This window comes from Actinia tenebrosa, unplaced genomic scaffold, assembly GCF_029948245.1.
Source record: "Actinia tenebrosa isolate PJP-AT-01 unplaced genomic scaffold, QUT_ActTen_1.0 PGA_scaffold5__44_contigs__length_20552954, whole genome shotgun sequence".
NCBI classification, from domain to species: domain Eukaryota; kingdom Metazoa; phylum Cnidaria; class Anthozoa; order Actiniaria; family Actiniidae; genus Actinia; species Actinia tenebrosa.
The window spans coordinates 3,188,873-3,213,846 of NW_028292582.1; the positions used below are offsets into that span (position 1 = coordinate 3,188,873).

General features: G+C 38.0%; 4 protein-coding genes across 11 annotated transcripts in view; 3 read left to right on the plus strand and 1 right to left on the minus strand.

The window, feature by feature from the left end:
* The first annotated feature begins 230 nt into the window (after positions 1-230).
* LOC116302238 (uncharacterized) overlaps positions 231-24,974 on the plus strand; it is a 130,455-nt gene continuing 105,711 nt past the window's right edge. For 3 of the 6 annotated variants that reach the window (XM_089038440.1, XM_089038441.1, XM_089038444.1), the window contains exons 1-9: positions 251-441; positions 561-672; positions 901-957; positions 1,064-1,173; positions 16,140-16,205; positions 16,542-16,666; positions 17,062-17,125; positions 23,557-23,625; positions 24,443-24,562. In XM_089038440.1, the coding sequence (XP_088894566.1) occupies positions 657-672; positions 901-957; positions 1,064-1,173; positions 16,140-16,205; positions 16,542-16,666; positions 17,062-17,125; positions 23,557-23,625; positions 24,443-24,562 (627 nt within the window). In that variant the 5' untranslated portion in view covers positions 251-441; positions 561-656. Of the gene's footprint in view, positions 442-560; positions 673-900; positions 958-1,063; positions 1,174-16,139; positions 16,206-16,541; positions 16,667-17,061; positions 17,126-23,556; positions 23,626-24,442; positions 24,563-24,974 lie in introns of all 6 variants that reach the window. The other 3 variants (XM_089038443.1, XM_089038442.1, XR_016121432.1) reach the window with 3 other exon arrangements.
* Positions 2,199-4,410, plus strand: LOC148906334 (uncharacterized). 2 transcript variants are annotated; one of them, XM_089038451.1, is made up of 3 exons: positions 2,199-2,489; positions 2,690-2,915; positions 2,998-4,410. In XM_089038451.1, the coding sequence occupies exons 2-3, from the start codon at positions 2,690-2,692 to the stop codon at positions 4,332-4,334; spliced, it is 1,563 nt and encodes a 520-aa protein (XP_088894577.1). In that variant the 5' UTR covers positions 2,199-2,489; the 3' UTR covers positions 4,335-4,410. The 2 variants fall into 2 exon arrangements, with proteins under 2 accessions (XP_088894577.1, XP_088894578.1); XM_089038452.1 differs by having other exon boundaries at positions 2,769-2,915.
* Positions 4,458-7,247, minus strand: LOC148906335 (uncharacterized). Of its 2 annotated transcripts, XM_089038446.1 has the most exons (4): positions 6,719-7,247; positions 6,325-6,518; positions 6,033-6,196; positions 4,459-5,841 (listed from the first exon to the last, which is right to left on the minus strand). In XM_089038446.1, the coding sequence occupies exons 1-4, from the start codon at positions 6,732-6,734 to the stop codon at positions 4,659-4,661; spliced, it is 1,557 nt and encodes a 518-aa protein (XP_088894572.1). In that variant the 5' UTR covers positions 6,735-7,247; the 3' UTR covers positions 4,459-4,658. The 2 variants fall into 2 exon arrangements, with proteins under 2 accessions (XP_088894571.1, XP_088894572.1); XM_089038445.1 differs by having other exon boundaries at positions 4,458-5,841; positions 6,325-7,247.
* On the plus strand, positions 20,098-21,231 carry LOC148906336 (uncharacterized). Its single transcript, XM_089038456.1, has 2 exons — positions 20,098-20,233; positions 20,324-21,231. Exons 1-2 carry the CDS (start codon positions 20,215-20,217, stop codon positions 20,971-20,973), a joined length of 669 nt encoding a protein of 222 aa, XP_088894582.1. The 5' UTR covers positions 20,098-20,214; the 3' UTR covers positions 20,974-21,231.

Sequence of the window (24,974 nt, forward strand, 5' to 3'; positions counted from 1 at the left end):
GCCGTTACATTATTTTTATTTTATTTTATTTTATTTGGCATTTACCTCACATCAAATCATAGTTTAAAAAAATGAAAAATATAAACAAATTACAAGCAGATGAGATTACGAAACCTGTGACGGTATCCCTTACCTCTCTCTTAAACTCGAAATAACTTCCGGTCCAATTGTGTTTCCGTTAATTCAATCAAACACAATACGTTGAAGTACGGCTATGAAATCAGTAAAACAAATATCTATGGGTTGCCTGTGTTAAACTACATTCCAGATTCACTCGTCAAATGAGAGGAAAGCCTTGGCAAAATGCTGAATCGAATATGAAACCAAACAAACAAGGGAAATTCCCCGAAGACCTTCACAGTTGCATGGTTGTTTCTAAGGTTTTCTCTTCCTCGTTTTGTCGGGTTTTGTCCAACATTCCTGCTTCTTTTAGTCGTTAAGGTAAGACTTTACATCATCATTTCATTGCACAAGGTCTAGTATGTAATATTCAAGTAGTGTAAAGTTTTTTTAATCGTCTGTGAAATATTAATTTCAATTTTTGATCGCAAATTTTCCAGTCTCGTGGTTTCTTGGAACCCAACGAGTACAAAGACTCGTGTACAGCCGATTTTTACGGAAGTCACTTGAGTTTTTGTCCGAAAGAGAGACAAAGAATGGCTATGGGTAACTGTAAGTATTACATATTGGACCAAACATTGCACCGCTTTGTACCATGAAATTTTCATTGCTGTACCACGAACGTTTCCTTAGAATTATCTTAGATATTTTTTAGCTGTAATGCCTACTACATTATTTAGACGATATAAGAAAACCAAGTCAAACTAGCTTCTTGTCACTTAAATCTTAATGGGCATGCTCAAGATAAGTTAATAAATATCTTCTTTTTTTGTGGGACAGTTTTAGGAACAAGCAAACCAAGGCTGTCGATCAATGATTTTGGCTATCAATTCAAGGGTGAGTAAGCTTATTTTGCTATGCTAGGTGAATGATATCTTGGTGTAAAAGAAGCTCAATCTTAATTTCCAGTTACTTAATTTTGCATTTTATTGTTTGTTCACAGAGGTTGGTGGTCTACATGTACTTCTGGATGAGGAGGGTAGACGCTTTGAATTAGATTGGTTTGGAGGTGACAGAAGAATGAACCAAAATAGATATGAAGATCTAGGAGAGGTAATACTAAATATGATATGTAAAAGCTTTGTACAAAACTGTTTTCAGAATATGCTGTGTCCACTGGCAAAACAAACTTTTGATGTATTTATTTCATAATTTTTGTTGTATTTTAACCACAACAAGAAACAAGATGGCCGCACTTATTCTGCTTTATTCTCCACGTGCAGTTATGCTAATTAATTACATACATGCATAATATACGGAAGTAATAATCTCTCTAGTAAGCGCAAGTAATATCTTACAATTTTCATCAATGATACTGTACCGTCCGTCACTCTCGATCTGCCTATAAAAATCTAGTGTTGGGCCCAAAACCAACAACGAAGTCCTCAAGTATTAACTGCTGCTCCTTCTATTTTTACATTAACATTTCTTACGTAGAGCTGGTGATGTAATTCCCAATGTTCACGTGCATATCTATTTAATCCCTTATTCTTTATTCCTTGCTCAACAGCGTGCATTTTTTGTCTATTTAATCCCTTATTCTTTATTCCCTTATACTTCATGCTTAACTGCGTAACACTACCCCCCTCCCCCAAAAATTCGTGTCCGTCACGGACTGCTTAAATCATCACTCATGGCTATAGAACTTATTCATTTGATTTTTTTTTTTTTTTTTTTTTCACTATACTTATCCATTTCCCTATGTTGAATGGCCGAAATTATCTTCGTTAATTTACTCCCAAATTATACCCTTGAATTTTATTGATAATGAACAATAAAGTCTTGAAAGTGAGTAGATATGAAGTGCCGGTTCTGCATCACTCGAGTGAGGTACCATTGAGGTACCATTGAGGTACCCCCCCCCTCCCCCTCAGGGTCTTTACAGAGATGACGTTATAGCTATTCTTATGTTTTTAGTTGACTGGATTGCACCACATCCTATATTTTACGTCAAAGTTTGATCCTAATAAAATGTTCTGATCTAATTATTCATAAAATATAGTTTTTCTGTCACAAAGCCTATTGTTAAAGGATTAGACTCTTTTTACTTTATGCTTTTGTTTCACCCTAATAGGCCCTTTGCAGCTAGTGGTCACGTGCTTGGATACCGCTTAGCAACACAAAACTGGAGAGCAAGCCTTCCAGTAAACAAAAGTTGTAATAGGTCAAGCACGCGTGGTTTTATACGATAGTTTCATCGTTCAAAACGCTTAATCCTTTTGCCCTATCTACAAACACAGTAAGATAATCTTAAATTCTCTCCTTTGGACTCGATTTTTGGTTCGAAGTAACGATATTCTTCGCGTTATCGCGAAAAAATTGTCACCGCCGGCCCGCTCGACGGCTGAAAAACATGGCGACTTCGCAAGGTATGTACTTCAAAACTCTCCTTTTTTTTGGTTTCTTTTCAATTATTGGACTTCTAAAATCTCTAAAATAACAGTTTAGATTGTGAATGGTGATCGATTGTAATTGGACGGCATTTTAATGGACGATTTGTTTATTTTTTGTGAGAGTGATTCCACGTCTAAAGTCAAGACTAACCCATGTTTACATATATTCGCTGTAGATGTTAGAACTCCCGACGAGCCATCACATACCAAGAAAAATTCTTCGTACTGATATTTTTATATTTATTTTTGTTTTAGATGAAGTAGAAACTCAAGACATCTCTATCTTTCCTTCCCTCACCTTCGATGATGTAGGGAGCTACGCTATAGAGAAGTCTGGCTGCACAAGCACTTCGAAAGCGTACAAATTTATGGCGGAACCAGGCTATTTACATGACGTTAAAGGTACTTGATAGCCAAAATGTTTTTTCTATTTCATTATGATATGAATGGCAGACAATTCACACTAATTTTTCCAATTTTTTAGTGATATATACCGACCAGTGCGTGAGAGTTAAATGCAAGTGTTACCGCTCAATGAGGAAGTCTGAACCACCGCACATTTTAGAGGTGTCAGTCCAGAACAACAATTTGACATTGCTGTCTGGGCTGTGCTCATGTGTAGCCGGGGCAGGTGGATACTGCCATCATGTGATCGGGCTTCTTTACTATTTAGCCCTTCTTAAGCAACTGGGACATCGGACATTGCCTGATGAGCTAACATGTACCAGCATGAAGCAGCGTTGGAGCATACCTAGAGGATCCAAAATCGCACAAAAAGAAATACAAGACGTGCTAGTGAAAAAACCCCAACTTGGCGCTTCGTACAGTAGATATATCAAGAGTAATTTGTATTCCCCATCTACCCAGTATCCTACCCTCACAAAAGAGCACTTTAACGGCTTCCAACCACCTTATCCTCTCTTTACAACCATTCTGCCCAATCAAGATCAACTTGGCAATATCCCATTTGTACAGAGCAAGTTTGGAAATGTCCCAAAAGGCTGTGTCCTGTCATATCAACAAAAGATGTCAACTGACTACATCATAAATGATTTTACTTGCACTTCTTTCCCAGAGCTTCCCCTCTCAAGTGCAGAGGACAGATTTAATAACAATGTGTCAATCTGTCTTGACAGTCGTCAACAATCTATATTTGGAACATTGTCTGTGACAACAGAGTCATCACTGAGAGTGCAGCAGCAAACAGTCACTCAAAGTCAGAGTGATGTATGGCACCTGCTCAGAAAAAAAAGGGTAACAGCAAGCAAATTTGGCATTGTCGCTCGCCGGGTGTCACATTTTGACACCCTTGTCAATCAGCTAAACCCCACCAGATTTGTACAAACTGCAGCAATGAGAAGAGGCATTGAACTTGAACCACATGCTGCCATGGTCTATGCTAGCAATGCAAAGGGTGGAAGAGTAAACCTCTTCCCATCTGGGCTGATTGTCCACCCAAAGTGCCCATGGCTAGGTTGTAGCCCAGACAGGAAAGTTTATGACCTTGATGCCGTAAATAATGGTCAGAATCCCTTTGGCTTGTTAGAAATAAAGGTCGTTAAAGAGGGGGAAACATCATTTGACAATGTGAGGTATCTCACCAAGGACCAGAACACTAACCAGTACAAACTGAAAACAACAGACATTTATTATTACCAGATCCAGTGCCAGCTTGGACTCACAGGATTAGAATGGTGTGATTTTTTCAGTTACATTGACGAAAATTTGTTTGTTTGCTCTAGAATTAATTTTGATTCAGTGTTTTTCCAGCAAGCAAAGGACAAAGTTGATAGTTTTTTCTTCAATTACTATTTACATTAATACACTAAGATTTTTGTTGTTGTTCTCAAACCATGGCCAGATTTCTTATGATAACAAATATTATATTATTTTTATTAATGACAAATCAATTCATAATCTTAATTTATTTTTATTATATTTATATCATATTAGTATTATATTTATTTGTGCTATTTAGATTTTGTGTTTGTTCATTAGTTTTTTTTTTTGAGTTTTCATTTACAAACAAATTGAAATAGTTACAAAAAGCAATCCAAGACACATGATAAACCAACCTGCATTAAAGATTATCTAATGGGTTATGTAAGCCACATTAATCATACATTCACCAACTTCTTACAGACACTATGCCTCATTATTACCATTGGATAAAATAAGTGGGCCTTGAAAATTTGTAAGGAGGCAGGCTACAGTATATAACTGATTGACTGAACCTAAAGTGGACAATGGCACATCTGAATCAAAAAAGTGGTACTCTTTGACTCTTCTTATTGCCCTCTCGACATGAATTCTAAGACTTGCTAGTGTCTTTGTTTTTTGAACATCTGCGGCAGAGAATTGTTCCTGACTTTCAAGAAACGGAGGAATATTTAACTCTACCCGCTTCTCCCTAAGTAAATCTTCAATGTCAAACCCTTTGTCTGCCATGACTGAATCACCAGGTTCTAACAAATCTAGAATGCCGCTGCACCTTGTGATTTCCTTATCACTAATCCCCCCTGTGTAAAGGCTAGAAACGAAGCTAATAGCTCCATTAGGGGTAATGCCTATCAAACCCTTGAGTGTAGTATTACTCTTATAACTAGAATAAAGCTGCGACTGAAGTAGTAGGGAGGTAGGTGTTTGAACAAAAATCTCTGTACAATCTAAAATGACACGTGTGCTTGCATAAAGCTTTTTAAAACCTTCTGGCATAAACCTATCAACATCTTGCCTTGAAGGCCAGATCACTTGACTACCAAGAAGAAAATACAAAAAATTAGTCCATGTGATCAATTTCCTGCAAACTGACGATTTATGTATTCGGAACCTATGAGCTAAATCCTGTCCGAATAGACCTAGTTTGAGGCGTACACAAAACATAAACAATTCATCCACAAGAAGCATATTTCTTGAGTCTGGTCTACTTTCTCTTTCTCCAGAGGCATAACAATATGTCATTTGTGCAGCACATGGCTGCAAAAACTTAAAAAAGAACTGAATATGTAAATAGGATGGGAAACCTGTATAAAATCTTATGATCTCATTGTCTGTGCCAAATCTCTCAAGCCCAAATTTATTAAGTGCTAATTGTTCTGCAGCTTGCCTCTTAATGTCCTCAATTTCTTTTGCAGCTTCAACTTTAACCCTTTTTATTTCAGTGAGGGCAGCTGCAGTTTCATTTCTACTTTGTTCAAGTTGCTTTTGTGCATCTTGGAACTGTGCTCTGAGTGACTGGACTTGTGCTTGTAGGTCATCCATGCTGAAGGTTGTAGAAGTGCTGGGACTATTATCTTCATTGTCATCACTTTCATCTGTCTGAGTGTCTCTGTAAAAAGGTTTTGAAATTATGATGACACTCAGTTCACACTCAGTTCACACTAAATAAAAAATTATAAAAGACTAAATTATTAAAATTATAAAATTATTTTGGTTTAAACCAAAATAAACATCAAGTACAATTCCATCAGTCAAGTCTAAATGAAATGTATTGAAGTAGAAATATGTGATATTCATTACCTATCTACTTGTCGAATTATCTTTCTTCTTGCTTTGGATTTGGTTGACCAGTCAAAGATTGATGGTACAGCTTCTCTTTTTAGCAACTGACGTCCAGAATCAGTGGGAGGATTGTAATCTTCCTCAGTGAAGTGTTTTGAGCACACTCTGGTACTTTTGTTAACCTATTATAAATCAAATGTCCTTTTAATAACAATGTAACTGTATTCAACTATTTTTATCTTCATTACAGTTTTTTAAAGATCCACAGGCAATTCGTATTGTGCATTGATATTGTTAGATTCCTATATACCTTGAAGTGTGGGCCCACATCTCTTCGTATCTTCACCAGCCATTCCTTTTTCAATTGCTCATCCCTTGCACGGCCTGGTAAGCGGTGAAACTTTAAATCAGGATGATATCGAGAATCTCCGTTACACAAGGGAACACAACAATGGTACGAAGAATTTTTCTTGGTATGTGATGGCTCGTCGGGAGTTCTAACATCTACAGCGAATATATGTAAACATGGGTTAGTCTTGACTTTAGACGTGGAATCACTCTCACAAAAAATAAACAAATCGTCCATTAAAATGCCGTCCAATTACAATCGATCACCATTCACAATCTAAACTGTTATTTTAGAGATTTTAGAAGTCCAATAATTGAAAAGAAACCAAAAAAAAGGAGAGTTTTGAAGTACATACCTTGCGAAGTCGCCATGTTTTTCAGCCGTCGAGCGGGCCGGCGGTGACAATTTTTTCGCGATAACGCGAAGAATATCGTTACTTCGAACCAAAAATCGAGTCCAAAGGAGAGAATTTAAGATTATCTTACTGTGTTTGTAGATAGGGCAAAAGGATTAAGCGTTTTGAACGATGAAACTATCGTATAAAACCACGCGTGCTTGACCTATTACAACTTTTGTTTACTGGAAGGCTTGCTCTCCAGTTTTGTGTTGCTAAGCGGTATCCAAGCACGTGACCACTAGCTGCAAAGGGCCTATTGAGTTCTACGAAGTTGACTCATCAAAAAACAAACAATTAGATGACTTGCCCAAGGAACAACTTTTATTCATAAAACGCTCAATGCATGTGAATACAAAAAAAAGTTTAGTTACAGCTCTTTTCATTATTCAACTAAGTATTATGTTTTGATTGTCAGTATATATTTGTTCAATAGAAACACCCGTCACTTGAAACAATAGAGGACTGTGTTCTACAAAATTTGCGAGTCAAAAAAACCTATTAGAACTCCTGCTCTGGAACTCAATCGAGCGAGAGCTTCAGCTTCACCGGAGGTTCCTTCCACTCCATTAAGAACCACGACTAGTCTTGATCAACCCTCTTCAATTGCCTCCTCATTCAGCACCCCCAAAACACAATCCCTGCCACCTCCACCTGATTTCCTACCAACTCCTCCGTCAAGCAAAGAAAAATCTGTGAAGTGGATTAGCTATCAAGATTCAGATAAATATCTTGGTAAAATCTTAAAACCACCGCGACGATCAGAACGATTGAGAGCGATAGCCAAGTCGATACCCGACTGGCAAAATGTGTAGTTCGGAGTTTAGCTGTAGTGACTGAACTATGAAAATCAATCAAAACACTGTGTTTGTTGAGTCTTCTATTGTTTACAAACGTGGTCTTGATATCTAGTAGGTTTTTTTGACTCGCAAATTTTGTAGAACACAGTCCTCTATTGTTTCAAGTGACGGGTGTTTCTATTGAACAAATATATACTGACAATCAAAACATAATACTTAGTTGAATAATGAAAAGAGCTGTAACTAAACTTTTTTTTGTATTCACATGCATTGAGCGTTTTATGAATAAAAGTTGTTCCTTGGGCAAGTCATCTAATTGTTTGTTTTTTGATGAGTCAACTTCGTAGAACTCAATTAGGGTGAAACAAAAGCATAAAGTAAAAAGAGTCTAATCCTTTAACAATAGGCTTTGTGACAGAAAAACTATATTTTATGAATAATTAGATCAGAACATTTTATTAGGATCAAACTTTGACGTAAAATATAGGATGTGGTGCAATCCAGTCAACTAAAAACATAAGAATAGCTATAACGTCATCTCTGTAAAGATCCTGAGGGGGAGGGGGGAGGTACCTCAATGGTACCTCAATGGTACCTCAATGGTACCTCACTCGAGTGATGCAGAACCGGCACTTCATATCTACTAAAGTGTTTAGGTCTTTGAGTGTTCCTTTTAAGTCTTGTGCTTGCTTGTTTGGTAGATCTGTTTTTCAAGCTTTGATCCGCATTTCTGTTCTTCAAGCTTTGATCTGCAGGTCTGTTCTTCGAACTTTGATCCGTATTTCTGTTCTTCAAGCTTTGATCTGCAGGTCTGTTCTTCAAGCTTTGATCCGCATTTCGGTTCTTCAAGCTTTGATCTGAAGATTTTCCCTTAGTAGACTTGTTCTTCATGCTTGCATGGGGAACGTCCGAACACTGCTGTTCGATTTTTCTTTCAAACCAGTCAGAACTTTGACCATGGTACTTACACAATCGATCTTTATGAACAATCTTTGGTTTGGCTCGTGCTGATATTTGAATTTCGTAAATCATATCGTTGATTTTTCTTTTCACTAAATAAGGTCCTTCCCAGTTACTAGTGAGTTTGGGAGATAGTCCCTTCTTCCTCTTGGGCGTGTGATAACGAACTGCATCTCCAACACGGTATGTGTCACAAGTTGAGGTAACGTCGTACCTTCGTTTCATTCTGTCACTCGATAACCTTAAGTTCACTCGAGCAAATTCATGGGCGCAGGCCATGCTGTCTTCTAACTTAGAAATGTAGTTGTCATATGTCTGATTCTCTCCCTTGTGATCTTCTGGAGTCCCAAGCATAATGTCTATTGGTAAACGTACCTCTCTGCCAAACATCAAATTCACAGGAGTGTGTCCAGTAGGTTCATGCGTAGCTGAACGATATGCCATCATTACGCACGGCACATAGGTATCCCAATCTCGTTGGTCTACTTGTACATACTTAGACAATTGATTCTCCAATGTGCGATTGAAACGTTCCACCATTCCGTCAGATTGTGGTCTGTAAGGTGTGGTACGGGTTTTCTTTATTCCCAATAATCGACACATTTCTGCGAAAACTTTAGCTTCAAAATTTCTTCCTTGATCCGAGTGAAGTTACTGTGGTACTCCAAATCTTGAGATAAACTCACGTACTAGGATATCTGCTACGGTTTCAACTTCTTGATTATGCATTGGAAAGGCTTCTGTCCATTTTGTAAAGTAATCTCCAACGATTAACAAGTATTTATTACCTGTATCACTTAAAGGAAGAGGACCTAAAACATCAATTGCTATTCGTTCCATTGGAGCACCAGATATATACTTCTTCATTGGTGCCTTTGTTCTTCTCCGGGGACCGTTTCTTTTTCCACATTCTTCGCATTGTAGACTACCAATTTTCAACATCTCTTCTACAGTAAACCCAGTAGAATCTACTCTTTTCTTTTGCAAGGGTCTTCGTAACACCAAGGTGTCCAGCTGTCGGTACAGCATGAAGTTGCCTGAAAACCTCTGGACGCAGTTGTTTTGGTACTACTAGCTGCATGTAGGATGTGGTATCTCCATTACTTTCCAGCTTGCGATAAAGCACACCATTTCGTAACATTAATGAGTCCCATTGAGCCCAGTATGCTTTCACTTCAGGGCTAAAAGAAGCTATTTCATTCCAGCTTGGTTTAATCTCTTTCTCTAACCACAGTATAATGTCACGCAGTGAAGGATCATTAAGCTGTTTTTCTCGTAGTTCACTCGTGCTCCAACATCTCCCTTCGTAGTCCCCACTGTTTTCATTCGGAGTTGCTTGTAAAAACGAAATACTTGGATATGTATGATCTTGGTCATCTTGGAGGTCTTCATCCTTTTCAGAACATAATCCTTCTGAAATCTCTCTGCGCTCGCAATATCTACATCTTGTGTCAGCAGATGGGCGTCTTCATAATGCGTCTGCATTCCCATGTTTTGAACCTGGTCGGTGAATGATAGTAAAATTATTTCCTTGAAGCTTTTCCAACCAACGAGCAATTTGATCCTTGGGGTTCTTGAATTGCAGAAGCCACTGAAGAGCTGAGTGATCAGTTCTTAGTTGAAATTCGCTACCGTACAAGTACGGGTGAAAGTGTTCTACGGCGCTTACAATAGCCAATACTTCTCGTCTTGTTACACAATAGTTTGCTTCCTGTTTAGTTAAGCTTCTGCTGAAGTATGCTAATACGTGCTCAGTTCCGTCTTTCATCTGAGAAAGAACAGCGCCTATGCCAACTTTACTTGCATCTGTCTCCAAGACATAAGTCTTCTTGGGATCAGGATAAATCAATATTGGAGGATTTTGTAGAGCTTGCTTTAACTCAACGAAGGCAGCTTGAAATTCTTCTGACCATTCAAATGAGCTGTTTTTCTCTGTCAACTTGTGCAGGGGCTTTGCTTTTTCTGCGAAGTTATGTATAAAGCGTCTATAGTAAGAGCACAAACCAAGGAAACGTCTGATGTCTTTTACATTCACTGGAATTGGCCATTTCTGTATTGCCTCAACTTTCTTGGGATCTGCAAAAAACTCCATTTGCTCCGACAATATGTCCAAGAAAACTTACTTCTCTTGCGAACAGTACACACGTCTTGGGATTTAGTTTCAAGTTTGTGTTTCTCAACTTCTGGAACACTTGTTTCAAGTTCTTTACTTCATCATCAAAACTTGCGGCATGAACAATTATGTCATCTATGTAGACCAATGAAGTTTCGAAAGGCAATTGGGCCAGAACAGCTTCCATGAGTCGTTGAAAAGTAGCTGGCGCGTTACATAATCCAAATGGCATAGCTTTGAAGTGCCAAAGTCCTTTTCCAGTGGGAAATGCTGTTTTCTCCTCGAGTCCTCTTCCATTTGCACTTGCCAATAACCACTTTTTAAATCAAGTGTTGAGAACCAGCTAGAGCCAGAGAGTAAATCTGTCGTCGTATCCAATCGTGGAAGTGGATATGCGTCTTTTCGTGTGACTTTGTTAAGCTTTCGATAATCTACGCAAAACCTCGTAGATCCATCCTTCTTACGCACCAACACAATGGGTGAACACCATGGACTTGAAGATGGTTCAATCACACCCTTCTCTAACATCTCATTAACAGCCTGTGATGCTTCCTCTGCTTTTAACTTTAACTTTATTGATGAATAAAAGAATACAAAAAAGAAAAACTATATAACCTGCATATAGCTAAAGCTAGTCTAGGCAGGTTAAATTCACAGAATATACACGTAGATTTACAAAGATGTCTTTATATGTTAATAATAAATAAATGTTAATATCAGAGTACAAAGAGCTGAATAGGAAATGAAAAGTAGTTCACTGAGTAGAAAATGAAAAATAGCTCATTACAGATAGACTTACTTAAAAAGTTTGAAGATCTCAGTATCATAGCGATTAATATTAAGATCGTTTAATAAAACGGTTTTGATTTCCTTTTGGAAGTTTTTTTTGGATAAACTCCTAATGAAAGGTGGTATTTGATTCCATAGACGTGCAAAGAGGGGAAGACGGCGTGGGTGCTGCTTGATGGGCAGTGTGTCTCCCGTGTCAATCTTATGTTTAACCAGATTGGTATGCCCAAGGTCTTCTAGTCCTTTTGAGAACATGTCTTGTTCCTTAATGAGAAATTGTTCCAACACTTACTGTTGTTCTTTATCTAAATGTTGTGCAGTTCGTTCATAAACATCTTGAAGCCTTTCTGGAACTTTCTGCCTTCTTTCTTTATCTGGTTCATCATCTGCAAGTAAATGAACGCTTTTCGTGGGAGAAGCTTGAAATACACTAACACACGGCTCACAAACGACAATTTCTGTCATCTTGCGCAATTTTTTTCTTCCTGGTGAGAGGTTACAAATTCTTACTGGCACATAACCTTCTTTTAAATCTACTAGCGTTCTACCAACCATAACTCTTCCGCTTTCACTTTCGCAAAAGTCTTGTTGTGGCCTGACGATCATCCAACCATGTTGCTTATCAGTATCAATGACTCGTCCTCTGACGACTGCGTCTGTATAAGGCCTCAGTTTTAGTGGTTGCTCCAACACTACTCGTAGTACCTCAGGTGAACTTGATTTTTCAGAACTCTCCATAGGAACGTCTGCATCATCAATTGTCAATGCCATGCGTTGATAGTCAATTATACAGTTGTGGTTTTTCAAGAAATCTCCACCCAACAAGCATTGCGCAGTCATAGGAACCACCCAAAACTCATGTTTGCTTTCAGTTTCTCCGATTCGTAACGTCGTTTGGCATTTAGACTGTACATTGACAATTCCACCACGAAGTACTTTCAGTTTTTCTTCTACACTATCATGCATGCTGAATGTAGGTCTTTTTCTTTATTTCTTCTATCAATTTTGTGCTTGAAAGTGAAACGTCTGCACCAGAATCAATCAGGGGACCGCATGCGGTTTTCTCAATAAATCCCGGAATAAAGAGTCCACTTCCGCCATTAAAGCTTGTAATTTCTAGGGCATTTGTATTCTCTTGAATGACCGAATTCAGCCCCGTGAACTCGGCCCTTGGTAGTTTCCCTGATCCTGTGATCAACCTCTGTTATTGTTTCCCTGTGATCGTTGGAACCTTGCGATATGTTGGCGTTGCTGAAGGTACGGTGAAGCAACTGGCTGTAGCTGCGGGAACCCTGTGACATTCTGATTTGGTTGAAGGAAGCGTTGATGTACACTTGGATAGCCTGCGGCATCTTGTTGTAGCTGTGGGAAGCCTGTGGTAACTTGTTGTGACTGTGGGAAGCCTGTGGTGCCGTGTTGTGACTGTGGGACGCCTGTGGTGCCTTGTCGTGACTGTGGGAAGCCTGTGGTGTCTTGTTGTGACTGTGGGAAGCCTGTGGTGCCGTGTTTTGACTGTGGGAAGACTGTGGTGCCTTGTCGTGGTGTTGGAAACTCTCTCTGATTGATACCTTGTCCATTTTCAGAATAACATCGTTGTCTAAATGGTACTCTTTGAACTGGTTTTGCAGTTTGTTGTAGCAATGGGCACACAGACTGAAAATGTCCAGTCTCTTGACAATTGAAACATCTCATCTTTTGTCTATCAACTCTTCTCTGCCGGCCTCTTTGCTTTACTTCTTCTAGAACTTGTCCAATCAATGTCCCCAATCTTGTAATCTCGGACTCTACATTTTTTTCTTCAACCTTTGCCGGTTTTTCTTGAACACTCACTTGACGAGCGTTTCCACGTGAATGATAATGTCCCCAACGCAGTGGCGGGTCCAGGGGGGGGGGGGGGGGGGGGGGTTTCGGAACCCCCCTTGAAGGTTTGATCTTTTAGGTAATAGAAATATGTCTTATGTAAATTTTGCTTAAAAGTATCCTCAAGGATAATGTTGAACACGAAATGATAAATATTTGCTGTTATAATGTTTAATTTGCCTTTAAGTTCCGTTACTAGATAATAAATTAGGTGATTAGAGCCAATTTTTTTGTCAAACATCGACTAAACAAAAGAGAATTATACACAGTTTAAGAAACGGAACCCCCCTTTGAAAAATCCTGGATCCGCCACTGCAACGATCAGCTAGATGATAAGATTCTAATTCGAGCGCAACTTCTAGCGCGCCTTGAACATTCTTCGGTCTGGCTTGCCTAACGCGTATTCTGCTTTCTTCGTCATTAAGCGCATCTATAAACTGGTCTTTGGCAACTCTGATTCAGCTTTTGGATAAGCGAGTTTCACTAGTCTCTCTATGTTCGCGGCCAACTCAGGCAATGTCTCTTCGCGTTTTTTCACTCTTGTCTTAAATTTCGCTCTCGCTAATTCAAATTGGTGACTTGGTCCAAAACGATTAGATAAAGCCTTCACAAGTGAATCATATTCACCTCTATTTTCATCAGAAAGGTTACTTAAAATCAGTGTGGCGTTCCCTTTTAGACTAGCTGCCAAAAATTTAGCTTTCTCTTCCACTATCCAGCCATTTATTTGCGATGCAATTTCAAACTGAGCGCTATACGCTTCCCAAGGTTGGCTCCCGTCATACGTAGGCGGTGATTGTATAGGTTTAGAAACTTTATGAGGACTGCTCATACTTACCAAATTGGTGGCTGGTGTAGAAATGGTTTCTTTCGAATCTAGTCCATTGTTTTCTTTAATTTCATCTAGTTTTCTGTTCCATCGATCTTCGATAAGTTCAACCCGTACAATTGCCCTACTTCACTGTGACGTCACATCAAAAAAATATTCAACAATCTATTGTTTAAACGCAAAGGATCATGGTCGTCGGAGGGGGTCAAATCAACGCAAACTAACCGAAAATTGCTCTAAATCCCGTATCATTCCACGAAGAGAAATAGAATAGCCAGCAAACGCTCAGAATATTTTTAGTACACTATTAACACATATTATATCTGAAAACCAGGCCATTTTAGATTAAACTGTTTCGCTAGGAGCAAATATAGTTGAATTTTCTATTGTATTTGACGATTCTATCCCCCACATAAACATGCAGTGACGTCATAGTGAATTAGGTCAATTGAATCCTTTACTTCTTTCACTTTATTATCAATGTAAGTTAATAGCATTGTTTCAGTTTCACTAACATGATCCAATCTCTTGTCTTCTATTGCACTAAGGCGATTCTCTAATCCTTGCAATCTCTCATCCATTACTTGTTGCATACGGTGTATTTGCATTTTTTGACTCTCGATTATTACAATAAGATTATTAACTTGACTCTCCAGTTCGTTCTTTTCGGCGTCCGCATTTGCGACAAAATGTTTAACCTCCTTCAAGATGTCCGTAAATCGTCTTTCAAAGGCTTCGTTCTTTTGATCTCCAGCCGGTCCTGGCAAATCCTTGTATTCCTCAACACCAGAATGCATTCCAGATTCGGAGAGTTCTTCCCTATTCCTTGCCTTAGATCTTGTTTCCATGAGCTAGCACTTAATACTGAACCTGACGCTTCCAGAATCTCAAACCTTGCTCTGCTCCCAAAAATGTACCGTCCGTCACTCTGCCTATAAAAATCTAGCGTCGGGCCCAAAACCAACAACGAAGTCCTCAAGTATTAACTGCTGCTCCTTTTATTTTTACATTAACATTTCTTTTATAGAGCTGGTGATGTAATTCCCAATTTTCACGTGCATATCTATTTAATCCCTTATTCTTTATTCCTTGCTCAACAGCCTGCATTTTATTTATTTAATCCCTTATTCTTTATTCCCTTATACTTCATGCTTAACCGCGTAATAATACGTTTATGGCAAGCATAGTTTACATAGCCGTAAGCACTAGCTAAGGGTGCTCGAACCTCTTACCAATATAATCTTGGATTGCTCAAAACTTGGTATAAACATATATATACATGAGTAGGGCTAGCTCGTTGGTTCTCTCCTGATTGCCAACAATGACTGTCGCAAGACCAAAGAAATGCGGCTTATTCGCCTATTGGGCACTCTTAGTCCCAACGGGATTAATGAACGCTTTGCTTTCAACTAACCTTTTCTTTTGTCTTTTGATTGTTTGTTTTTGTTCCCTTGCCTACCTTGAGTCTATTGGTTTCTTTTGTCTTATTCTATCATATATACACTCCTTTCTACCACTTCTTTCTCTTTTACTCCGACGACGGACTAGCGTCCGAAACGTCAGTAAGTTTATTCATCTTTCCACGGTATATAATTTACCTTTTTATCATTACTGCTACATAGCTAGTATTGTTACATAGCTACATAGCTAATTGTTCCACAGATATATGGCATGCACTTAAGCTAGTTTATAGAATATATATAGTTATGTAGATGTATTTTTTATCCTGGCCAACCCAATAAGTTAGTTCGGAGTTTAAAAATCATTTTCAGTGCTCAGGTGATTTTATCCCGAATTTCTCACCTGCTTTTGTTTAACCCTACCTTTGTTTTTAATCAAACAAAAGAAAGTGAGAAACTCAGGATAAAATTGCATGTGCACTGGAATCGATTCTTAAACTCTGAACTGGGTTATTAACCATAACCCCCCCCCCCCCCCCCCATTATCAGTGCAGCAATACATTCAAGGGCTGCTGTCTTTTTTGTCCATATTGTGGTTATGTCTTGATATCTTCACTGATTAATATTTCAGGCTATTACAGAATATGTCTATGAATACCTTGAAAACAAGCTTCACCTTGAGAAAGTTACCATTCCAGTAAGATGAATACAAATTCTTTTATCATTTAGTATGTATGTACATAAAGTAGTAACAGAATGAACTCTATTCTCATTCATTCTTCTTTCCATCTCATTCTCACTAGTCCAATTTTCTCTTATTTGCTTCTCATCTTTATTTTCATTTATTCTTATTTGCATTTCATTCTCATTTTCTCTCTATTACCATTCTCTGTTATTTGACATTTCTTTGTCCTTCTCTCTATTCTTGTGCAATGTTATTAACCAGCATTTTATTCTCATCCACTGTATTCCCATTTTGATTTGCATCTCATTGTCATAATTCTCACTATTCTCATTCATTCAAACTGTGCAGGTTGATGCTCGTCCAAATGAACCCAAAGGGTTTTTCTTTATGAGTAAAGATGCTCTTGAATGTAGCAAATTGATGATTCTCATCCATGGCAGTGGTGTGGAACGAGCTGGTCAATGGGCAAGAAGGTTTGTCAAATATCATGTTAGGGATGAGATCAAATTAAGTGCTATCTTACTGACCACTTTCATAATGTCAACAGTTGATAAGGGAATAAGATCGATGTTAAATAGTATTGATAGCAAATTTCTTTTTTATATTAAATGATATATGCTTGTTAGAATAAATTATGGGCTTTTGAAAGATACAAAAAATATATTATTTAAGAATTATTATGTGAATAAGGAGTTTTGCTCATTTGCCAATCAAACTGGATATCTTCTCGATATATATTTTCACTTGTGGCAATGTGACATGACATGACACAATCAAATGTTAATGACGAGGATGATGATATTTAACTGTTACAATACACAATATTGTTGGACTCAGCTAACTTTATTCATTTTTACTATTAATACAGCTTAATCATCAATGACAGTTTTGAAAGTGGGACAATGGTTCCATATATTGAGGAAGCAATGAAGGTATGTGATGTTTTTTTTATTGAATGCTAATAAAATACCATAATATTCATACCATTCCTACCAGTTAGACTTTCATGGTCATATAATTTCATTATTTCCCATAGATATTTGCTTGATTACTGTATGTTGTTTTATATGTTTTTCTATTTCATTTAAATTCTGATCTTCACTCAATCTTTATTCTCTTACATACTGTTTATCGTTCTTATTCTCATTCATATTATTTTTTAAAATATTATTTGGGAAAGTAATGAATGGCCCAATAACTGCTTTATGAAAATCTATTCTTAGCTTTCACCTACGCCATCGAAACTTTTCCAAAGACTCATATATGATAAAACCTCCACAGACCGAAAGAGCAACATAAACTGTATACCTCGGCCAAAATTCTAGCTAAAAGAAGTTATAGATACAGAGAGCAAGTGATTGATCATACCAGTAATGTATGGGTCCACCATGCATCTTTGTGTCCTTGAGAGGCACAAAGATGGCGGCCAAATCACAAAAGTTGGAAATCATTTTATTCATCCTTATTTATTTATTTAATGACTTTCCCAAAACTAATGAACATACAAATATATGAAATATATATAACAAACAAACGGAAATGAAAAATGTACATATACTAACAATAATATACTGAGGGAGGACAACAGTAGGGGGAAACTGAATTCCCATATAAAAACTGTTCTCCTTATATAAATAGACAGGGACACGTATACATACATAAACACAAAATTCTAAAAATATATGTTATTAAAATGACTATGTACAAAATTATATATGAATAAAATATCTACATATGTATACACTCAATTACCCACTTCCGAGATATGCTTCACTTGTCACGCACAAAGGCTTCAGTATGAGGTTACGTGCTAAAGGCTCAGTCATTCGTGAAAGGCGGTAAAAATAAATTTAATTTAGCACTTAGTCTCATACTGAAACCTTTGTGCGTGACAAGCGAAGCATATCTCGGAGGTGGGCTATTGAAGAATCGTTGTCGGGTTCAGAAACATAGAACATAGAAGCTGAGACCGCAATGGCACATGGGAAGTACGTTAATTAGATGCATGCTGTGACCGGCGACCCGTGGCATCATGCACTGTTTTTAATACGCGTTTGGCATTCTAAACCGACTGCATGGATGGCGCAAATGAATAAATTATAATACAATTATGTCATTTGCCATGTGCCATTTCGGTCTCAGCTTTTATGTTCTATGTTTCTGAACCCGACAACGATTCTTCAATTGAGTGTATATTCAACTAGTTAATAAAACAGATTACTGTTGAGTAGATAATAAAAGCGACAATAAACTTGATTTAAAATGGCTTAGAGATTTAGTCGCAAAAATATGAGAAGGTAGTGAGTTCCAATCATTAGTGTATCTATATTGAAAAATGAAAATTTAAAATAATTTGTGTGGGCGTGTTTAGGTCTCAGTTTAAATTTATGGCTAGATCTTAAACGTGTTTCACCTATTAGAGAAGTTCCGTGTAAGCGCACTAAGCTCACTATTTATGATAATGAGTCAACTAAATATTCAAATGAGTTTACAAACCACCCAATTTATCCAGCTCATACAAAATCTGATATAGTTAGATGGTTTTAAATGCAATTCATTGGAAGGAACGAAACAACGCAATTCTTACTTAACGTGTATGGGTGACTGTCAACAACGATTACTCTTACGATGTTTACATTGCCTGGAATAATTCTATGTGTCACTGTGCAAGGAATGTGCAGAGCTCAACAACAAGTGGTTGGAACCAGCGTGGGTGGCGCCAAAGAGATCCTATAGCTTTGTACGTCTTTACATGTTTGATTGCATGTTCGACTGTAATACGATAGTGACTAAGGCGTCTCTTGAATTTCCGGGCACGCTGTCGCATGATCCCTGCTCCCATTCCCCTGATTTGCTGTTGCCTAAATGGAGTCACAAGTGGCAGGGCATCGGGATATCCTTGATCTGCCAAAAGAATGACCCCAGGAGGTAAATCAAGTACTTGCCCAGGTCCTACTTGAGTCATAAGTCTGTATGCCATTGAATCAACCATGCTTCCAACAAATCCAGCTTGCAAAAATCTGATGTTATTTTCATTGTCAGTGATAGTTTGAGTACTCATGAGATGGCAATGGCGATGTCCGCTTTAAAACGCACGCTGCGGTTCTTACTCTGGCCTATATATCCTATGGGGCGTTCCATCAATACACCCTACAGCATCTGGAAACGATGGCCAATTACCTCGCATAGCATTCCATTCTGCAACCGATGGCCATCTAATTTGGCTTTGGAAATATCTCCAGAGGACAGGAACCACATGATATATAATTGCTGACACAGTCTGTATGCTTATGTCGAATAACAATGCCAGGCTATCCAGATAAGGGTATTTACGGAGCCACATCATCACTAACAACACTTGATTTTTCAAATTTAATTTTCCTCTTCTTTGCCTTTGTCGAATATTCCCAACTCTATTATGACGACGCATTTCCCGTGCAATATCGTACACTAACTGTTCAAGGGTCTCTGGTAATTCGCCGGTATTAAGCCAAAACAAATATCTGTGACGATGGTACATGCCGAACACGTCACGCCCATGGAAGGGGAAATCAGGTTGAAATGGAAGGCGATTTATCAAAGGAACTGTTGAATATGTGAACGGACAACCCAAGGAAATAAGGAAGAGTAGCAGAGGGACCAAACGTTGTAAAAAGTCTTGCAAAGGCAGTGACGAACGTACATGAGGGACCATGAGTGGTAGCGTATTTGTCAGTAATAAAGAAATACGAAGTAAACGTCTCTTTTTTCTTGTACCTCTTGGTTTATTTCTTTCCGTATTTTTGGTTGAAGCCACACGCGAAATGGCGTCAACATATGAGTTAATCAAATCGTTGTTCACACTTCATGATGAATAGTTTCATGGCCTCGTGTGAAAATTGAATAATTTAAAGAACAACCATCAGCCGAGCTTTGGTAAACTGCTTGATTATTTGCCGCAATGCTCTTCCTGCTGTGGGTGCAATTACACTTGGCTGTACCCTAAGGATATAGCTGAAAACTAGAAGGAATCAAACCTCGGATGGATAAGAACGATAAAGGTATTTAAAATCAAGAGCTGAACAATTGATAAATACCCAAGTTTGCATTTGTAACAACAAATATTTTAATCTCGGTATTTTATACTACAGGTCCATCACATGCACAAAGACGTGTACGAATAACTGAACCAGAAAAAGCATTGGTTCTTCAGTGTTATGAAGAAAAAAGCGGAGAAAGTTGGGAAAATGTTCTTCAACATGTTAAGAGGAATCTTGAATCGCTTCCATTGTCTTCTCCAGTTGTAAAGTTTTATCTTGAACAAGAGAGTCAGCAAGCAATTAATCGTGTTCGCCGTATCGTAAGAAGTCAACTTAAAGCTGCTAGCGAATCTTCTATTCCTGTGTCAGGACCTATGTCGGAGATTCTGGCATCAAAAATGAGGTATGCGAAAAAGGTGAGCCCGGAAGATCGATGGAAGACCAAGTTGAGTCATATGTCTACTGATATCAGTGTTGAATCAAGCTTAAATGAGGAAAGCGATGTACAGGAAGTCGTAAAGAAAGCTGAGAGCGAAAGTCCAAAAGAAAAGCGAAAACGATTTAAAGGGAAAGGAAAACTAAAGGCTGAAGATGCACATGTGGCAATGTGTAATAAGGCAATGGCTACTTTGGATAAGATGAACAAGCTTCTGGACAAATATGCCGAGACAGTTCGAGTTCAAGTGAATGACAATAGCCGATTGCGTATATCTAAGTCAGGCAATCCTGACGTTATATTAATGTTAATGTTCTTTAGATAATTGGATAAGCCGATAACCAAGAGAAGTTTACTTTTGCCAAAGCCCTAAAATAAATGTTGAAACATGTATGCAAAGACTCACAAAGAAAAGAAAATACAAGTATAATTAGAATTGATATCTCCAGTCGAATTGTAAGCCCTGTATAGAACTGTATATCTAGCGTTCATCGTTGTTAACTGTGCTGACACTCTATTCGCAGTCACCCACGTTATGTCAGACTTTTTGTTTCGTTCCTTCCAATAAAATACATAAATTTTGTATGAGCTGGATAAATTGGGTGGTTTGTAAACTCATTTGAATATTTAGTTGACTCATTATCATAAATAGTGAGCTTAGTGCGCTTACACGGAACTTCTCTATTAAGTCAAAGTACTTATTGCTATCTATATCCGGCACAGAGACCAAATGATATTTTGTACATCTGAATAAGACAGAGATATTTTCTCCTTAATTCTAGGGTAGGCCAGTTTAGTTTTTTAAGTCTTTCATACTCAAGGTCTGGGCCACATATCAGCCTCGTGGCTCTCCGTTGTATTGACTCAATAAGATTTATGTGTTTAATCAAGTAAGGGTTCCACACAGCATAGCAGTACTCCAGTGATGGTCTGACAAGGACTTTCAAGGATGTATCTACCGCTGCTAGAGACTTGTATCCAAACAATCGCCTTATTAACCCCATGGTACGTCTTGCCTTTATGTACAGATTGAAGATATATGTAGATCCCAAGATATAGTCTGACACAGTGACGCCAAGGTGCTTATGACGATCAACAGTTTCTAAGGTCGTGTCATTTATAGAGTAATCATTTTCTCTTGGTAATCGTGTTTAATCGGCTGTTTCTGCTATGTGACATGTAAGATATGACATTTTCCTCGAGTTGTATCATGGAAGCATCGCACCTGTTGTTCACAGAGTCTCCATGAAAAAGTTCACAGTCATTGGTTGATTTAATTTGCTTGTGAAGAACACTGTCGTCCACGAAGAGGTCTATGTTGCAGTTTACACTAGATAGAATGTCATTGATGAATATTAAGAACAATAGGGGACCCAGTATACTCCTCTGGTGAACTCCTGACGTAACATTTAGCCAACTCAAAGTTTTCCTTTCAATAACCAAGAAAATTTCTTAACCAGTCATGCACTTGACCATTAATGCCGTAAGACTGCAATCTTTGTAAGAGATGTGGATGAGGAACTTTGTGGAAATGCTTTTGCAAAATCAAGAAAAGCAATGTCTAATGCTCTAAATTGTCAAGTGTCGAATGCCATTAATGTGCCAGTTCAAGGGCACAAGGACACCGAATGTGGTTGGATTTCTATAGGTTTTTTTCCCTTTCGATTATTTGAATTAAATTAACGTTTTACTTGTTTACTTATCTTGCGTCCGTGTTCCTTCGTTCGCTGTTGTAATGCAGTAACGCTCATCGGCTATCCAAACCGTTTGACCTTTGGAATGAAAACGTCTGCATTACAACAGCGAACGAAGGAACACGGAGGGGGATAAAACCTATAGAAATCCAACCACATTCGGTGTTCTAGTGCCCTTGGCCAGTTGTAATAATTGTGTCAAGCATGAGCAGAATCGTCTAAACCCGTGTTGGTTATCACATAGTAGTTTTAGTTTTGTTAAGTGGTCCATGATGTGTTTATGTATTAAACGCTCCAGAATTTTAACAATACTTGTCAACGAGATTGGTCGATAATTGTTTGATAATCTTTCTTTTCCGTTGCTCTCACTTCAATATTTTAATACAGGGGCGGCGGAACCGGGGGAGAGGGGGGGAGATGACGGTGGGGCAGGTGCCCCCCACAAAATATTGGTTGACATGAAATATAAATTCATAGATTCGATTTTTGTTACTGTTATTAAGTTATTGTTGTGATTTTTTGCAGTGCCCCCCCCCCCCCCCCCCCAAAGATTTTCAGCTTCCGTCGCCCCTGTAATAGTAAACATCAAAATAAAGTTAACAGTCATCAGCTAAGATAAAAATGTATTTTTGAATCAAATTTCCCTATTTTTAATGCTTTGAAAATGCATGACAATGATTGCGCTACACATTGCGACTCGTAATAATTCTAAAAAAAACATTGAAAATACTAAATTATTTTGGTAAAACTTTTCTTTTAACAGTGTAAACGAAATATTCGACCATTTGTTTGGTATCTTAAAGTTGTTTGGTATCTTAAAGAGGGGGTACTGACAAATATTGCTACGTTTCAGAGCTATGAAAGTTTGAAGAAGTGAACAAAAACTTAATTCTTCAACATTTTGCACCCTTTTTTCAATTTGGCCAGTATAATATCATTTCCATGACGTAATCACAATGTACACCCAGGCTTCAAACTCATGTAAAAAGCATGTATGCGAGCAATGCCCATGTACGTCCTTAAAAGACCTTATATATATTTTTTGTTATGCTTAAAGTAGAACATTGTACAGCTTCAACTCAGCTATGAACCTGTCTTACCATTTCCCACTTCAAAACTACTCTACATTGTAACCTCGCACGTAGCAGGGCGATCATATATATTCCATACTCAATAATATTCTAGAAAGTATTATAATCGTGTTTTCCCCCCAGGAAGGCTTTGGTGTGCTTATTACTAATGGTAATCATAATTATGATGAGAAACTGCACAAATGCATTAAGGTACTCCTCCTTTTGCTAGGTTATGTTTTTTTACTCTATAGAGGCTTTGCACCATCATGTGATGGCAGCCATCACAGAGGCAGGAACAATTGAATCTGGTCTGATTTACATGAAAAAGAATTTAGTTTCCGAGGGGGAAAAGACTCTATTGTTGTGCTATGTGCCTCCTGTCATGGCTGCCACTTGATGGTGCAAAGCCTCTATTGCTCTTTTTAGAGCAAAAGACCAAAAAAACAGCTAAATTAAAGACAGTTTTTGAAATTTTAAAATATCTCCAATACATTTCTTCTTATTTGTTGATGAATGTAACATGATTGTCCTGTGCAAACGACAAAAAAATTATGGGGATGTTTGGACCTTAAATACCTGAAATGCCCATTTCTACTAATCGCAAAAGCCTTAAAGTTGGCAGAAATGTAAGCAATGTTGTGTTCTTTTTAAATATGAACATTTCAGAACTGGAATCAATATTAAACCTATTCTACGTGGACGTACAGTGTGGCCCATTTCAGACCAAGTGTTACTCTCTTGAGAAAAACATTCTTTGTTTGAATTGTATCCATATTCATTTGTCTTCTTATCTGCAACTGTTAAACAAAGAAATAATACTCTAGGAAATGACACATTGGCCTAAAATGGGAAAACAGTGGATTAAGTCTATTGCAAATTTTAGAATTTGATGGCATCACTTTGATTCTATGTTCCGCAGTACATGTGCAGTACATTAAACATCTAACAGTCTGACTTCTGGTCAACTTCATTAATGCTTACTTAGTTTTCCCAATAACACTGACATGGCCTAACATGTCTTCCACAGGGCAGTGAGAATCCCCAGGATCACTTTGTTTATGTCTGGAACAACTTCATCAAGAAGGCCAAGGCCGAGCACATCGTGATTGTTGCACATAGTTATGGTGGACAAGTAGTTCTTCATGGTGTAAGTATTTTGCTGCCTTATACCTCTTGATGCAACCAATATTAATAGTAATATACTTTGTAACTGTTATTTATGATATTTAAACTCATGGCCATATTCTTATCTCATCTTCTATCATGTTAATTCCATTTCAGTCTCGTTCTCATCTCTTTGGGCACTAGCATGAATTGGGTGACATGTGCTTCAAGTGCACTGTCTCTTATCTCTTCCTCTGTCTTATTGTTTCCTTTCAAATCATTCCTACTCTCATTCTCATTCTCATCTCTTTGTGTACAATGGGTGGCATGCACTGCAACGGTGCTGCCTGCATGTCTCTCACTACTGTGTGATTCACATCTCAGTTTGCTGATTTCCCTCCATAGAAATCAACATGTGTATTGTGTGTTGTGTGTTGGGTGTTGGATGTTGGGTA